Source organism: Nicotiana attenuata, unplaced genomic scaffold, assembly GCF_001879085.1.
Source record: "Nicotiana attenuata strain UT unplaced genomic scaffold, NIATTr2, whole genome shotgun sequence".
In the NCBI taxonomy this organism is placed as follows: domain Eukaryota; kingdom Viridiplantae; phylum Streptophyta; class Magnoliopsida; order Solanales; family Solanaceae; genus Nicotiana; species Nicotiana attenuata.
The window spans coordinates 92,757-109,670 of record NW_017673609.1 but is presented as its reverse complement, the minus strand read 5'-3'; the positions used below and the strand labels follow the sequence as shown (position 1 = coordinate 109,670).

The 16,914-nt window shown below is 36.4% G+C and overlaps 2 protein-coding genes across 3 annotated transcripts; one reads left to right on the top strand and one right to left on the bottom strand.

The window, feature by feature from the left end:
* The first annotated feature begins 3,864 nt into the window (after positions 1-3,864).
* Positions 3,865-6,147, top strand: LOC109216858. Its single transcript, XM_019381073.1, has 2 exons — positions 3,865-4,047; positions 4,487-6,147. Exon 2 carries the CDS (start codon positions 4,594-4,596, stop codon positions 5,770-5,772), a length of 1,179 nt encoding a protein of 392 aa, XP_019236618.1. The 5' UTR covers positions 3,865-4,047; positions 4,487-4,593; the 3' UTR covers positions 5,773-6,147.
* Positions 6,148-9,284: 3,137 nt separating this feature from the next.
* On the bottom strand, positions 9,285-13,780 carry LOC109216856 (ABSCISIC ACID-INSENSITIVE 5-like protein 7). Of its 2 annotated transcripts, none has more exons than XM_019381069.1 (4): positions 12,726-13,778; positions 12,559-12,630; positions 12,084-12,113; positions 9,285-9,794 (listed from the first exon to the last, which is right to left on the bottom strand). In XM_019381069.1, the coding sequence occupies exons 1-4, from the start codon at positions 13,422-13,424 to the stop codon at positions 9,714-9,716; spliced, it is 882 nt and encodes a 293-aa protein (XP_019236614.1). In that variant the 5' UTR covers positions 13,425-13,778; the 3' UTR covers positions 9,285-9,713. The 2 variants fall into 2 exon arrangements, with proteins under 2 accessions (XP_019236614.1, XP_019236615.1); XM_019381070.1 differs by lacking the exon at positions 9,285-9,794 and adding an exon at positions 10,618-11,029 and having other exon boundaries at positions 12,726-13,780.
* Positions 13,781-16,914: the final 3,134 nt, after the last annotated feature.

Genomic DNA, 16,914 nt, shown 5'->3' with positions numbered 1-16,914 from the left:
TATATATATATATATATATATATATTAGATATTAAATTTCTTTATCATGCTTCTGCTATGTTGTTTTAGGTTATATTCTCTTCCTTTTACATGTAATAATGAAGTAGAAAGATGCGAAATGGAGTAAGAAGGAAGCAAACAATTGTAACCGAGATGAATGGTGATATAATTGTAAGAATCTTAAAATAGAAGAATAAACAAAGAGTGTTATAAATAGAATTTTATTTAAGGTGAATGTCTATATTTAGAGAGATTCTAGGATTTATTACTTGGTGGCTAAGTCACCCTCTCCCTATAAATAGAGGGTTCTATTACATTGTAATTCATCCCAAAATTCAATAAGAATTCTCTCCCTCTACTTTTCTCTGCAATACTCTTCTTCTTCTTTTATTGTTTTATAGCACGTTATCAGCACGACACTCTAACCAATTGAGTAGAAGCTTTGGGATTGAGCATAATGATTGTCAATTATTCCATGAACTTCCTTCATGATTAAATTCTGGATTTAAGGTAAGTATTTTACTTTATTTTTCTCTTTTAAATTCTTGAAATTCTATAGTTTGATTTTATATACAAGCAAAGACAATAAAATTTGATTATAACTCTAATGGAGTTTGTAAGAAATTATAACCACCTGAAGTGGTAAAAATTTCTATGTCTTGCCATGATCAAATTCATGTGTGATTATGGGCACAAAAAGTGGAAACACGTCCCATTGAATTTGCTCCATTCTCATTCCCTTAATAGAATGTGATAGCAGTATGTGATAAGTCTGAAAGAAGACAATATTTTCACTATGAATGTATCAATGGATGTGGACGTGGCAATAGACGAAAGTATAATCGTCATCATTGTGATAATGAGAATAATAAGAATTCTCAAAATAATCCCCCACTTTGTGAAAATATTTGTCATCGATTTGACATGAGATTTTATAAAGTACATATAGATGATTATGGTCCATTCATGATGTGAATGTGATAACATCTGATTTAAGAATACATATTCATTTTTGGAAGAATATGAGCGTGCTAGTGGTATATACCACACTCACCTCTAGAAGGAGGTTTGAGATGATATAAGAAAATATTATCATTATTATGGCATGCATGGTCATTGGTCACGCACCTATTGTACGCCAAAATATTTTGGCATTGTGATTATTAAAAGTCAAAAATAATGCAAGAAACAGATCTTGCATATAATTTTGACCATAACGATAATGGTATAACTTTCTCTTTAAAAGAGATATTCACCATATGGATGTTGATAAATATGTGGTAGTACCAAATTAATTGAGAACTCTGGAAGAGCCAATTATTACTATTTTGGAGAAACACAATTGATTACCAATAAGGTATTGTGTTGTAGTGAGTCTCAAAGAAACTTATTCAGTTTCCAAAGTATACGCGAAAGCGGTTGATTATATTGAGACTATAAATAAAGGAAAGATTTAATATCTCCTATTACTACATCTTGTAGCGGGGTAATATGTATGTGAAAAACTACCCGCTTTATTCTCCAATTTGTACTACATAAACAAAGTAATACCACAATGAAGTGGATATTTATTGATATAAAAACCCTTATCATAATAAACTTGGAGTTTATTCATAATTGCACACATCATGGTGTAAACCTGAAGTTTATCAATATTGATAATTTATCCAGTTGGCATACTTGGTTTAGCCATGTTAATTCATGTATGATGTGCAAAAATAATAGAGAATTCACATGGGTAAATATTAAAGAACTAGAAAGTTCTTTACGAATTCTCTTATATTGCTTGTTCTCATTAATTAATAGACCAATTAAAATTGGGATTGAATCCCATGAATGCTGGAAATATCAAAGGTGAATATGGGCCCATTCACTTGCCATGTATACCACATAAGATGCATCTATGAGATGGTTACATGTGCAATTATTATTAACCCGCAACATGGTGTTTTGCGAGGTAACTTGCTCAATAATTTAATTTCGAGCATAATTTCCAGATTTTTTATTCAAGAAGTTCATCTTGATAAATTGGTTTACATCACAGTTCGTTTAGCAAAATAATTTATTAAGTGCCTCTACTTAATAGCTAAACTATTGCTTATGAGAACAAAGTTTTATATATCAGTTTGATATACGTTATATACGAAAGTATATTAATTTCTTCCCTCACAAGTGGTTCATGGTCAGGAACCAAATAATTCCATCTTATTATTATTGATGTGCGGTGTATATTTTGATTAACACCATAACGCACAAAGATGGTTTCTCAAAGTTGAGGAAACAAGTTAGTTTTTCTAACATGAGGGGGAGACAAGATACAACAGTTGAGAAAAAGTTACATGGAATGAATTATCATTTATACATCTAGATCCCCGAATAAAATAATATGAACTTGAAGTTCATAAAAGGATAATTCATTTGCAATATATTGCAAAGCATGCCAGACGCATTTGCTGACCCAAAGAAAGTAACTATATTCTCATTGCAAATGCTCATATTAAGTCCTAGAAGGATAAAGTCTATAGTACGCTTAAAGCATATAGGCAAATCGGTTTCAAATAAACTTCTTGATAAAGAAGATGAGCAAATGATCAAAATGATCATAATAAGGAGGCAAATGATCTAGAAGATCACATGACATAACACTTCATAAAATCTCATGAGAGATTCAGGTACCTGAAAATATGAATGAAGAGATCTCTATGTTATGTCTTTATGAAAAAATATTGAAACTGATATAAAATGTTTGTCGACGACATTGATTATAGCACTAAATATATATGAGGCTCTTAAGTCTGGCGAAACAATTCAAGTGGAATTTGGTTTCATATGAATGACAAGTAGTTTTGGACCTGTAGTTCAAACACTTAAAAGTATAAAGACAATGGTGTGTGCTATCACCTTTATGTATCTTATATGTCTGGCATGACATGAAAATTTGATACAAATCTAAAGTTTATTTATATGGCTTATATGACTTAACTTATATGACAATCCATGAAGGATTTAAGTTGCTTGAAGCATATACAATTCTTGATCTTGAAGTACCACTTCATCAGTGCAATTTGTGCACAAATGTATCTAGCTATAACTATATGCATGATAATATGATAGCAAGAGTGTTCACCTCTATGTGAAGATATTGAACGGACGATTCCAACAAGATCATATGAAGACAATACATCTATAGGAATGATGATTTCAAGGTGAAACAAATTCGTTCAAGAGATCTTTTGAAGATGGTGCACAAGATTGGAATGCAAATGCTTAAGGATGTGAATTGATGCTCTCATCAGGGGGAGTTAATACGCGTTGTACTCTTTTTCCCTTACAAGGTTTTGTCCCACTGGGTTTTCCTTGCAAGGTTTTTAACGAGGCAACCAAAAGGCGTATTGCAGATATGTGTACTCTTTTTCCTTCTCTAGAATTTTTTTCCCACTGGGTTTTATTTTAGTCAAGGTTTTAATGAGGCACATTATCTGTTGAATAGACATTCAAGGGGGAGTGTTATAAATAGAATTCTATTTAAGGTGAATGTCTATATTTAGAGAGATTCTAGGGTTTATTACTTGGTGGCTAAGTCACCCTCTCCCTATAATCAATAAGAATTCTCTCCCTCTATTTTTCTCTGCAATACTCTTCTTCTTCTTTTATTGTTTTATAACAAAGAGAATATAAAAAAGAGAATAAAGGCTAAAAACTTAAAATAGCACAAGAAAAGAAAAAAGAAAAAGGAAATGAAAGACAAAACAACAAATACAAAAGTCTAAGGGCTAAAATACAATAGGAACCAAATTGCAACCACCATAACGCAAAAAAACCCAAAAACATTCTTGTTCGTAAATCAAGAAATCATGCTTTTACTATATTTTTGGTTTTGCTTTTTCTCATTTGCTTCTTAAATACGTCTCGATTTGCAACCCAAAATTTAGTGTCAACAGCAAAGGCAAAGGGGCCTTCATGTCCATAAGGCTCTAGGGTTCAATATATGTTCCCTTTCTTCTTTTTCCTCTTTCTGCTTCAACATGTCCAGCTAGCTCTTCATAGGTATTATATTCTTTTTCTCCTCTCTTACGTTTCATTTCTTTTTAAAAAAAATTCATTCCATTTGTTCATACGGTCTTTTTGGAGAATTTTGGAGTTTGTTGCCTAGGATCTAATTCTGGGTATTGAATTTGATCTGGGTTTGCTGTTTTTATGCATGAAATTCGATGTTCTTGAGGTTTCTGTTATTTCCCTGTCTGAATTTGAGGTGGGTTTTGGTTTTGTTTCGGAATTGTAACCGTTCAAACGGTTAAAAAGGTCCTTATTAATAGTACTTAGCTTTTTTGCTGAATTATGGTGTGTAATCTTGTTTCTGTTTTTGTGTTCTTTTTGAAATTTTGGGATTGCAATATGGGGACCTGGAAATGCTGTTTTTTATCCATTTTTTTTTGTTTTGTCAACTGATTGGTCTTTTTCCTGTTTGGTATTATGTAAATTGCAGTGGTTGAAGGTATTTTAATTCTCAGTTGAGCTGATTTTAAGATTCTGAGGAGGTTTTATTTAGCGTATAGAAATAGATTCTGAGGAGGTTTTGTATATTGGATTACAATGCCTTCTTCAGACAGTCATGGTTCTTCGATGCCGTTTGCCTCATTCCGTCGTTCAATTTTGAGTATTAGAAGTGAACAACAGGTTCATTCCCTGGAGTTGAACCATGATTCTAATGTCCAGGAGATTGAGCAGGAAGCATTTCAGAAACTAGTGTCCACTCGATTTCAGGAACTGTCGGTTGCTTCTGCTGATGAATTCCTTTCCATTGCATGGATTCGCAAGTTGCTAGATGCGTTTACCAGTTGTCAGGAAGAGTTCAGAATCCTCTTGTGCAACAATAAGGAACTCCTCTTGAAATCGCCTCAAGATAAGCTTCTGTCTGACTACTTTGATAGAACTATAAAAGCACTTGATATTTGCAATGCAGCCCGTGATGGGATTGGTAAGATTCGTCTCTGGCATAAGCATTTGGAAATTGTGGTTTCCGCATTGGATTCTCGACAAAAGATGATTGGCGAAGGTCAGCTCCGCCGGACTAGAAAGAGTCTGATGGATTTGGCTCTTGTGATGCTAGAAGAGAAAGAAGCTGGATCTGTTTTTTCTCAGAGGAACCGTTCTTTTGGACGCCATAATAAGACCAAGGATCACCAGCGTCGTCCTTCTGGGCACTCAAGATCTCTATCTTGGAGCGTGTCTCAATCTTGGTCAGCATCTAAACAGCTCCAGACAATTGCAAGCCACTTGGTTGCTCCCCGTGGAAATGAAATAGCTGCAACAAATGGGATAGCGAGCCTTATATTTACAATGAACTTTATTCTGCTGTTTGTACTGTGGGTCCTTGTTGCTGCAGTCCCTTGTCAGGATCGAAGCCTACAAATTCATTTTACTATCCCAAGGCAATTTTCATGGAGCAATCCCCTTTGGTTGCTTCATGGTAGGATAATGGATGAAGCTAAGAAGCCAGAACGCCGCAATTCAAATGGATTGTTGAAGGAAATTTATCAGCTTGAGAAATGTGTCCATCAATTGACTGACTTGATAGACTCTGCTCAGTTACCGTTGACAGACGATCAGATGGAAGAAGTTAAAGTGGGCGGTCAAGATTTATCAGCAGTCTGTGAAGTTCTAAAGACTGGTCTTGATCCACTAGAACGCCATTTAAAGGAAGTATTTAGAAAAATTATGAGTTGCCGGGCCGAGGGTCTTGAACTCCTGGGAAGTGCAAGTCAGCCTTAGCGTTTATGTTGTCCTACAACTTCTAACAAAATGGAATTTCATATACATCCCTATTTTGGTTATGCTGGTATTAAGGAAGTAAAAAAGGAAAAAAATATCTAGCAACTATGGTTTAAGCAGGTAACAGTTTGTATGTACTATACCATATGTAAAACCAGTTTCCATTTTTCATTTTTCTGCATTGTGATGGTTTATTTTTTCATTTTTTTCCTTTCTCTGGGAGGGGGTGGAGATGGTGTTTTGTCATGATTATACTTTTATTATATGAAGCTATTTATTTGTTGTATCTCCTTGGTGACATGCATATTAACTGATGAATAAGGCAGCAATCCTTGTATCTGTCAATGACATAGAAATTTGAGCTTGAGATAAGAATTAACAGTTTCAAGTTCATAATGTCTTTTCAATTGGCCTTATTCTCTTTTCATGTGATATTTATTTTAGAGCAAGGCGTATCTTTCAGGTAGTATGTTCTACCAAATCCTCATTTGTTTTGTGCCATGTACAGAAATTCATCTAACAGTCATTTTGGCCCGGCAGAGATTTCCATCTTTACATGGTGCACTCTCAACTAGAATCCATTAACGGAAAGACTGGAAGTTATGTATATAGAATTTTAGCAGTAAGAAATGCAAGATTTTAGCCTATTTTACCACCTTCTTGTTTGTGTGATTGTATCTGTGAGTTGTCTTAGCTATTTCTTTCCAGCAGTAATCAAGTGATATATACCCTTGCACTTCAGCATATCTTAAGCATGCAGCATTCAGTGTGATAGTGGAGTCTTTCTTTGTCAATTTGATTATAGTGAATCCACAGTAGTCACTCGATACGAAGGGGAGCCTTGGCGTAACTGGTAAAGTTGCTGCCATGTGGGCAGGAGGTCACAGGTTCGAGCCATGGAAACAACCTCTTATGTAGGGTAAGGTTGCATATAATAGACTCTAGTGGTCCGGCTCTTCTCCGGACCTCGCCTAGTGGGAGCTTAGTACACCGGGCTGCCCATAGTAGTCACTTGGTAAAAGGTTCTGAATTGAATTTACTCCTTTGTTACCTTTGCAGCAGTCAGTCATACTTATATTTGTTTTAGCCTCACTTGATACAGTTACTTGGTTTACTATATTTATGCATTGCAATTCCCATTCTATATTTTGGCTGAAGAAATAAGGCAACTGGTCTCTGCAATTTGGAATTCTTGTCATGTTACAATATCTGCAGGTTAAGTTACATCTTATCTGGGACATTTACTGTCAATGGATGTTGGATTGTTGCCTCTGCACTGGGCAACATAATACTCAAGAAAGCAACTCCTGAATATTTCATGTTACATCAATAATTTATATACCTTACCTCAATTTATGCTGAAGTTGACACCCTTGTTTTATTGTCTTCATTTATTTTCTTTGCTTTTTCGTTCAAACTGACGCTCATTAAATAATTAATTATCTTCTGCCAGATTCACATGTTTGCAGCATGAAGTCATCCCACATGTCAATAAGATGGGTTGCACATTAAATTTGAGCAGTAATTGTTGGTCCCTCCTAAAGTCCTAACCTTGCTACCTAGAGGGGGTTAGAATTCCATGTGACAACAGCCTGGAGCAAGGCACATAAAAATTGGCAAATTGGAGCATGACTATAATGAATTTTAATTTATGGTTTATAGAGTTAACTAATATCTTAGACAATTAATGAGTAGTTAATAAAACTTGGCGTTCTCCGTCTTTTTTTATATTTGTGAAGTACGCTGAACTAATGACTACCAAAATGAGTTTAGGTATGCATGTTTTACATTCAAAATTATTGGTGGAAAGTTAAGGATCAGAGCAGAAGGATAAGAGAGAAATTAAAATCTTCATTATGTTAACAGTCAACTCGTTCGCTTTTAAATCTTTGAATTGTTGAAATTCTCCGATTGACTTTGTCAGAAATGATGCAATTTGTTTCGGCTTACAAGTGTTGTTGAAGGTTGGTAATTCTGGATCCCGCCATATTTTTGGAAGTGTGTGACACTGATAATATTGCTGACTTAAAGCAATAATAATTTTCCCTCTATGACAAAGTAAGTTTCCAGAAACTACACTTTAACATGATATGAGAGCAAATCTTGGCTTTGAGATATTTCCACATTACTCTCCAACAAATATTTTGACATGTTTGGCATAAGAAAAAAGAACTACTACACACTGGCGATAAAACTTCTATATCTAAGACGAGTTAAGTGTATCATACCGTATTTCTAGCAATTTGAATCTTTGGAAAGTGGTTATATAATTGAACACATTAAGAACAAAAAGTATTAACTGAAATAAGTGTTACAAACCAAAGAGAGGTGGTTATATGCATGGATCAATGTGAACTTTATTATTCAAGACTCAAGAGAGAAGGGAGAGTGAATCAAATTATAACGTATGGCACTACTGTGGTCAGTGTAAACTTGCTTTGAGAAAAAAGCAGACGGTTTTTCCTTTTCGATAGAAAATGATACATAGCTAGCATTTGGCCATAGATCCCAAATTTATTTTGAAAAATCTTATTTGGGTGAAATTTGGTTTGAAGATGAAAATGTGTTTGGACATACGTTTTCAAAACATATTTTCCAACTTTATTTTGGAAAAACATGTATATAATTCCCAAGTTTTGGGATTTTGGCCCAAAATTTGGGATTTGGGATTTGGCCAAAATATGGGCAAAATTTATGGCCAAACATGAATTTTGAAAATAAATTCTAAATTTATTTTGGCAAAACTCATGGCCAAACGGGGTCATAAGCAGTCTTACTCTTCTATCCAAAATAGGCAGTAGAAAGAAGGGTAATAAATAGGAAAGAAGTCGTGCAACAGTTAAGTAGAGAGCGCAATTGAATCAGCCGTCATGCCCTAACTGCTCAAACTTTTAAATAAAATGACCACACAATTCAATAATAGGAGTTGAGTTTGATAGTTTGACACTTCCAAATCCACTACAAATATGACAATCCACGAAAAGAACCCTAAACTGCTAAAAATGCACTACTTCCAAGCTGTTCTATCACAAGTCAATTTTATTAATATTTGGAGTCAATTTGGGGAAGGGAGTGGGTATTGAGCTTTTTTCACTATATATACTCGGTAGTCGAACAAGTATATAAAATTTGTATAATTTTAGCATATAGCATACAAAATGTATCTTTTTCGACTATTATTTTGAAAGCGGTTATAATTCCGCCGGTACTAAGCCAAGAAGCCTATCACTCTAGCACTGCCTTTTCTCCAGAAGTCTACCAACAAGGTGGGTTTTGTTGGGACTAAAAAGGGCAGGTTGGAGGAGTGATCATTTCCCTCATTTGTGATTACTGATTACCCCTCTGTTAATTTTCAACCCCTCTCAGTTGGGGTAAGAAAAGAGGGCATAATGCACTTCTTTCCACCAACAAATTCTCAATCTACTTAAATCAACTGCAAGACACAGAGAAAAAGGGCTTTTGATTCAATGACTAAATCCATCGTCGCTAATCCAGTTAAAGTACAACAGAACTTAAAAACTTGGAACATAATACTCACAAGACAAATTCTTATTCCAAAAAACACATCAGTTAGTATAAACAAAGTCCACGTTCATCAACCTTCCCTGCAACCAGCATGATATGCCTGCGGAAGCTAAAGTACAGTATATTCTTTTACTACGTCAGCAAACTATAAAAAGCTAGCCAAGCATAAGCCTAATGCTTACATAAATCTCATTCATGCACATGATATTCATGAAAGAACTTTGCAGCCTTCGTCATCTTCAGTTTGGAGATGGGCTCTTAGCAGTTCCGTCACCTAAAAAGTTGACTGCAGACTATGTACGGCCTAAACTCTTCTGGTAATCAGAAAAACCTCTTCCTCCAACTTTCCTGCAGCTCCAGTAGCAGTACAACCATTGATTCTGACATCAATTGGTTCAGGATCATTTAAGACAGACCTACCAGCTCATAGATCGAACTCTCCGCAGAACTCTTGGTGGTCTTCGTTTCTCTACGACTGGTATGAGGTTCTCCATAATCTGCACGGAAATAACATGAAAAGTGATCAAAGGTGGACCCACGTTCACTTGTTCAGAAAGTATATGTTACCAAGAGATTACAAGGATACAATCCATCAACTGAAAGCACCTCCTACCACATCTTTTTCAGACTACAAACATAAAGTTAAATGTACAAAAATTCATTTTCAAAACTAGGGCTTAAAAAGGAATTTATGAATCTCTAGAATTTGATATAGACGTCCATACAAGATAATGGACAGCAGGGCACAATTTGGTGTAATTCTTTAAGACCCTGCGCTTTCTTTTCCCCATAAAACCCCGTAACTGCCTCCACAAAAATAAACGAAAAGATTAAGATAGTCGAACCTAAATTGAAATGATTTATCCTCAGTTGGGTCAACCCTCCAGCTCTTCCACTTTTCACCCTAATCCTATTTCGTTTCTTCTTAATATCTCTCCTTTTCTCTTACATATCTTTTCTGATTAAAAAGATATCTAACTTCAAAGTTTAACATCTTAAGATGTCTCCAGTAACAAGTTCTGCTGAAATAACAAAAGAACAATGCAACGCCAGTGATGAACACTAGGACTATCTTTTCTTATCTTCTCTTTTAAAAGGTAAGCAACACTAGCAATCAACATGAGGACTATCAGAATCAGATTCAGGATTTCACGCAGGAAGAATTAGATAAAAACAGATTCAGATTGCATGTGGGATCACCAGAGCACCCGATAGATTGTTAAAGTACATCAGCTTCTCTATTATTAGTCCTATAGACCATATTCCATCTCCCCATTCAGAACACAAGGATTCTTTTAAAAGAGAAGAAGATGAAGAAAAAGAAAGAAAAGAGCCTCAATCTTAGTTTAACAAGAAAAGAGCCACGATCTTACTTTAAGACATTACAAAGGACTGCTTCAAAAAGGAGAAGAAAAAGCAAAGAGCCTTGATCTTAGTTTAAGGAATCACAACGACTGCTTTAAAAAGGAGAAGAGAGAAAAAAAAACAAGAGCCTTGATCTTGTCCAAGTGCCAAGATCTGAAGAAAATAACCTTCTGACTGAAAAATTATCGAACAGTGAGGTTATATCTTTCATCTGATGGGCAAGTTGCATAGCAACCCCTAAATGGCAAAGCTGTAGTGAATCTCTTTTTTCAACCTCCCTGACCCTTACATTTGACATTAACATAGCACATGGTGGTTTAAAGAGGCAGAACTTCTCTTTCATACAAGCAAAGTGTCAGCAAGATATCTGCAAAACTTCCAAGCTTTAACTCAATGTGTGCGGAAACCTTATATCGAGGATGCCTAAGCATGTATCAAGAAGAATACATTTATTTACATATATAGATATGACTGCGTAACCTTATAAAAAAGGAAGAAAGAATAAAAAAAAGGTCAGGAAAAATCAAATTTGGAGGAGTTCCATACGTGGTGGAAAAAAGTTCTAAAGACAATTATTGACGAATTGATTACATGTATCTGGTCGTCAATTTGGGTACTCTCATACTGGAATGGTTTTACTCTAAGTCTCAAATCAATCATTACAAAAGAACTTCTTTGAATTGCTACTAGTTATTGCATTTGGCTCCAGAAGCAACTCAAATTCAAAAGTTTCCTAGGAAAAAGGATGCAGAAAGGTTATGAAATTGAGTACACGCAAAACAAAGTGTCAGGACCTTATAGATGAAGTTGATCACGACTAAAACGCAGATCATTGCAGAAATATATACCAACATACGTATCTAATCACGATGTGCTTGATTTTCTGTTTCATAAATCTATATCCCTGATGGATAATCTACAGTCGAAGAACTGAAGCTCTACAAGGAAACATGCGAATCATTTCTCAATGTTGCATAAAGGACTCCCACATGAAGAGCTAGTCCTTCATGACTGCTTGACTGTTACCTGAATCCTCAACCTTAAATATTACGGTACAGATAACTTTTGTGTTCAATTTGCTCAGGTAATTAAAACTCCTCAATGCGAGCACAAGAGAATGACTAGCAACAAGCAATAATGCCACAAGAAATAGTCCGCACAAGAAATGAACAGATTCAATGTTACAAAAGAGGCGGAGAAATACAGAGCTCAGCTCATCCAGAGAAAATAGAAAGTAGTACCAAGGGTGCTGCAAGCAACAAGACACAGTAAGACTAGAAGCATGCCTGAATTTATTGGATAAAAGAACACATAAATGAATTCGGAATTGACCGAGACACACCAAGAATTTCACTCCTAATGCATGCTAAAGTTTCATTACCAAAGTGGTATATTAAAGAGCAAAAGAGTGAAAGTCATACCTGCTTAAGTCTCTCCTTATTCTTCTCCGCCTGCATTCCAAAGAATGGGCTCGGTTAGAAATTTCAATCATCCTAAACAACCTTAATTTTTACATGCTCCAAGTACACAGAGATCGAACAGCATTTATTGGGCATGCTGAAAGTAAGTGAGGCTACAGAGCACTGAACCTGGAACTCATAAAGCTAAACGCTTTAACGAAAAAATGAGGTGAACAGAGTGCTGGCTTAACGAGTCATTACAAAACGTTAATTTTTGGTACTGGTGAGTGGTGACTGACGATAAGCAAAGTTCAAAAGAACTAATTTTCGGGTAAATCCTAAAAAAGCTAATTCAATTTTTGGAAATCTAAATTATACGACTAGCCAACATCAGTTCTAAGAACAGATTCAAATGAAAAAGAATAAAACTTTCGGTTATGTAGTATGTGAAAAAACAAGATAATTATCCCATTCTAGAAGATCTTAATAAACTAACCTCTTCTTTCAAAAGCCTTGCATTTTCCTCCTCCAATTGAGTAACCAAAGACTCCAATTCCACAGTATAAGCCTGTAATTTCAGTAAAAACATACATGCATGTCTCAATTCTTGCCCCAAAGTGGCCAAAAACAAATATAATAGGGAATTAAATGCAAAAAAGGGACCTGCTTTCGCTCTCTAGACCTAGCAGCAGACTCTCTGTTCTTGATCATGCGTCTCTGCTTCTGCTGTGTAGCTTTATCCAGCGGCAACTCCTCAACGGTTGACCTCCTCTTCCCTCTCCCACTACCACTACCACTCCCACTCCCAGCAATAGCTACAACCCCATTTCCAAATCCCATGTGGGGTCCATTCTGCATGGCCATCGGAAACTGACAATTCCCCATGTTATCCACCACAAACCCTCCTGCAGCTGGCGCCGCCGTGGCTGGTGGCGGAGCGATCACCGGGACTCTAACGTCCTCCTCCGTAACCGCTCCAGCTTTGGTCAGAAAATCCTCTAAAGTCATCTCTGGCTCCCTACCACTCCCTCCTCCACCTCCACCCCCACCCCCTGATACAATTTCCCTCCACACCTCATCCACAGTCTTACTGGGTCCCACATCACGGCCATCACCGGCGGCAGCGGGGGTAGGCGCGGTGGTTTCAGAGGCAGAGCAAAAAGGGTCGGGGGAATCGGAGTAAATGTTGTTGAGAAGTTCGTCCATGTTCATAGAGCCGAAGTTTCTAGAAGGATCAGAGTGAAGTAGAGAAGAAGAGGAAGAAGAAGGAGTTGGGTTTTGGGGTAGGCAAGAACGAGAACGAGAACGAGAACGATCCGAATTGGGCGTTGTTGACGCTGAAGGCATCACCTTTGACGCCATACTTGCCGGCTTTCTAGGGATCTCGTTTCTTTTCCCCCTTTTTTTTTTTTCTTCTTCTTCTTCTTCCTGAACTCTTGTTTTATACAAGAAAATAAATACCCAATAACTGATTTTTGAGGATTATAATTTCAGAAACGACGCTTGTAGGAAATTTTGGATTTTTTTTTCTGTATAAACTTTTCTTCTTCTTCTTCTTCTTTGTGTGTTATAGAGAGAGAAAGAGAGACTGATAGTTTGAAACTAAGCCCAAGAGAAGAGAAGAGTAAACTGGTTTTGTGAACTTTTGGACTATAGCGGGGAGACCGTCCAACCAACAACAATTGTTTTATCTACATTTTCCTCCAATTTTATTAAATCGCAGTTTCCCATTTATAGAAAAAAAAAAACTTAATTCGAGAATCCGACAACGTACTTCTTTTACCTCTAACTCGAGTATTTACCTTTTGTTCTTACTGTGCCGTCCTCCTAGGGATCAAACTGCGGTATCTCGTTTACTGGCTTAACTTATGTCGCAACTACCGAATAGAGATCAAGGTAACTTAAATAAGCAAATCTTTCTTTATATGTATATTCATTGTTTAAGAAAACAATATCTTGTGTGCGAGTGTCAAATATTTCATTTTTGGGATAAATTTACAAGTTAAACTTTTTGAAATAATAAGTTTAATATTTAAAGTTCGGATAAGGGTCAAATATACCCCTCTACTATGAGAAAAGGATCAAGTTTACCTCCGTTATACTTTCTGTCTAAAAATACCCTTGCTGTTATACAACTAGGCCAAATATACCCCTCATCCGTTAAAGTTGTCCAAGGTGGCTGCCCAATCCCACGTGGCATGCCACCTCACTGCCCTAAACCCATCTTACTCATCTTTTTACTTCTTCTTCCAGAACTAGCAACTCCTACTCCTCCACAAGACCACAACTAGTGTCACCATCAACATCACCATGCTCACCATAATTTTTATCATCTTCACCTTCACTTAGCCGTAGTAAAAAAATCTAATGACCATAAAAGAATGCTGAAAAAATTAAAAGAATATTAAAAAAATAACGGATTGAAAAGGAATAAGATTGAGTTGATGATAAGTAAAGAACTCTTTTTCTTAACGCTATTCAGATAATGACCCATTTGTACTATATGAAATTGATCCACCATATGCCTAGACTTGAAAGCCACTATTTGATAATGGACATGTATCTTCTTGTTTTTCATACAAATGGAAATTGAATTGAAACCGATACTGTTTTCCAGTGATGTCTTTTCCTCTAACCAAAATTCAGTTTCCAATCGTGTGGCCACATGCTATATGATTAGTCATGAATATAGGGGATAATGCATAAAATCCTCCTCGACCTATGAGTATCAAAGTAAAATTTGGATTTTTTATTTCACTTGATCGTTGGCTATGCAGCTATCTGTTCTTATCAATTTTGTTTTTCTTTTTTACGTTATTTTTCTTTGATGATGAGTAAAATCACTGCTAGGAGTGGTCATGGTGGTGTTAATGGTAGCAGTGGTGATCGAGGGGTAGGATGGTATTATTGGCGGAAGAAGAAGTAAAAGAGAGGGGTAAGATGGGTTTACGGCAGTGAGGTGGCATGCCACGTGGCTAAAATATCAGTGCCACGTGAGATTGGGCAGCCACCTTGAACAACTTTAACGGATGAGGGGTATATTTGACCTAATTGTATAACATCAAGGATATTTTTAGACGGAAAGTATAACGGAGGATAAACTTGATCCTTTTCTCATAGTAGAGGGCTATATTTGACCCTTATCCATTTAAAGTTTCATATGTTTCCTAAACATAGAGATATCATAGGTAGATGCAATCTTGTAACATTTGAATCCAGTACTTTCGATAAGCTGATAAAATTCATATACAAAAAATTGTTAAATTATAATAAATAATGTCTGAACTGTTTGACCCAAAAATACAACTCTTGGTCCAAATAATTAAATTTATGTGATTATGGGTTAAATATAGTTAACAATAATATTTTTAGATGTAGCTTCCGAGAAAGTGATAAACGTCAGATAGATCTGGTCGAATAGTGATATTGATATACAATAACTATTCCAAAAAGCATGAGTAATAATGTAGCATTTAATAGCAATGAATAACAATAAATAACACTTAAGTAAATAGGAGGAACGATTTCCCCAATAAAGGATGAACTAGATGATTGTCCCTTCTGACAATGATGAGTGACAGACAAATCCTTCAATGTTCGAATTATTCTCGGATCTGGTAGAAAAGTATGGAATAATATCGACAAGAATCTTAGTGAAAATGTGATGTTTGTATCCTAGTAAGAGAAAGAGAATCTTTTTGTCAAAGTGTGTTCTTACAAATGAATATCACATACCCCACATCATTGTCTGTATTTCTATTTATATGAGATATATTCCTAATAAACCCTAATAGTACAAGTGTAGAGAATATCCACTAGAATATTCTCTTTAATATCCTATTTCAAAAGCTAGCCATTACAGCTTCATCAACAGTGCTCGACCTCGACCATTATTGACATCTCAACCACGACTCACATCGACTCTTCGGCTACGAGTCTTGCTGCTTCCTGGTCCACCTTGACTAACGACGACTCAAAAATTCTTTCTTTAGTGTTATCTTATTTTAAATATTCTAGGGCAGATTATGACCTATACATTTAGTCCCTCCGCTTATTGAGGCCGGCCTCAAGCGGGATTGATGAGCGGATTCTGTTCATTGCGGTAGAAATGATTGGATGAGCTAATCGGGTCGTGATGATTGAGGCGAGCTAGCAACGTGGCCCTTCATGAGCCGCAAATTTTGGAGTTGTGCTGTCCATGAATCAAAATGTCATCACGACCTCATGCGTCATCATGACGTGTATTCCCGATGCATCGCTTCGTTTTTCGTGGGACTCCTGATTGGTCATGCGTCTTCTATTCCAATGCCAGGTAATGATGAGGCAATTTCTCGTTTCTGACGTTTGAATTCCTATAAATAGGGATGTGAGGGTGCAATCCCAAACTTTACAGACTTCCTACATCGAAACCCTATATCTTCTTCTTCTTTTTCCATTGTTGTGTATCTCTTCCCGTTGTTCCAGCGATCTTTATCGTTTCCAATCCTCTGTTGTTTGATACCTTCCTCTCTTTCGTTGAAAACATGTCTAATGTACCTTTTGAGTTTAGCGAGGGAAGCGACACGGTCCCACTAGCGATGGTGTTTCCCCCTCACGCGGAGAATGTTTCTGCGGCTGCCGAGGACGGAAGCTTCCTAACGGTGGAGGAGATAGTTCGCCGTAACCCTGATATCAGGTTCGATTTCTCAAAATTTCCTGAAGCCGACCCCGAAAACTTTAAATCAGCGACGACGGAGGCCGATTTGATGGAGCTTAAGGCAAAATATGGCCTCCCCAACCATATTGAGTTGATCCCTGCTGGGTGGGATGCGGTGCAGGTTCACCGCCCTGGGTATTGCGCCTTCTACGCCTA

Bases quoted from the DNA above. Each gene is read 5' to 3' on its own strand.
- LOC109216858 (XM_019381073.1), top strand. From the start codon at position 4,594: ATGCCTTCTTCAGACAGTCATGGTTCTTCGATGCCGTTTGCCTCATTC.
- LOC109216856 (XM_019381069.1), bottom strand. From the start codon at position 13,424: ATGGCGTCAAAGGTGATGCCTTCAGCGTCAACAACGCCCAATTCGGAT. The intron at 12,114-12,558 runs GTTAGTTTATTA...TTTGGAATGCAG, and splicing joins CAAGGCTTTTGAAAGAAGAG to GCGGAGAAGAATAAGGAGAG. The intron at 9,795-12,083 runs GTATGACTTTCA...ATTTCCGTGCAG, and splicing joins ATAAGGAGAGACTTAAGCAG to ATTATGGAGAACCTCATACC.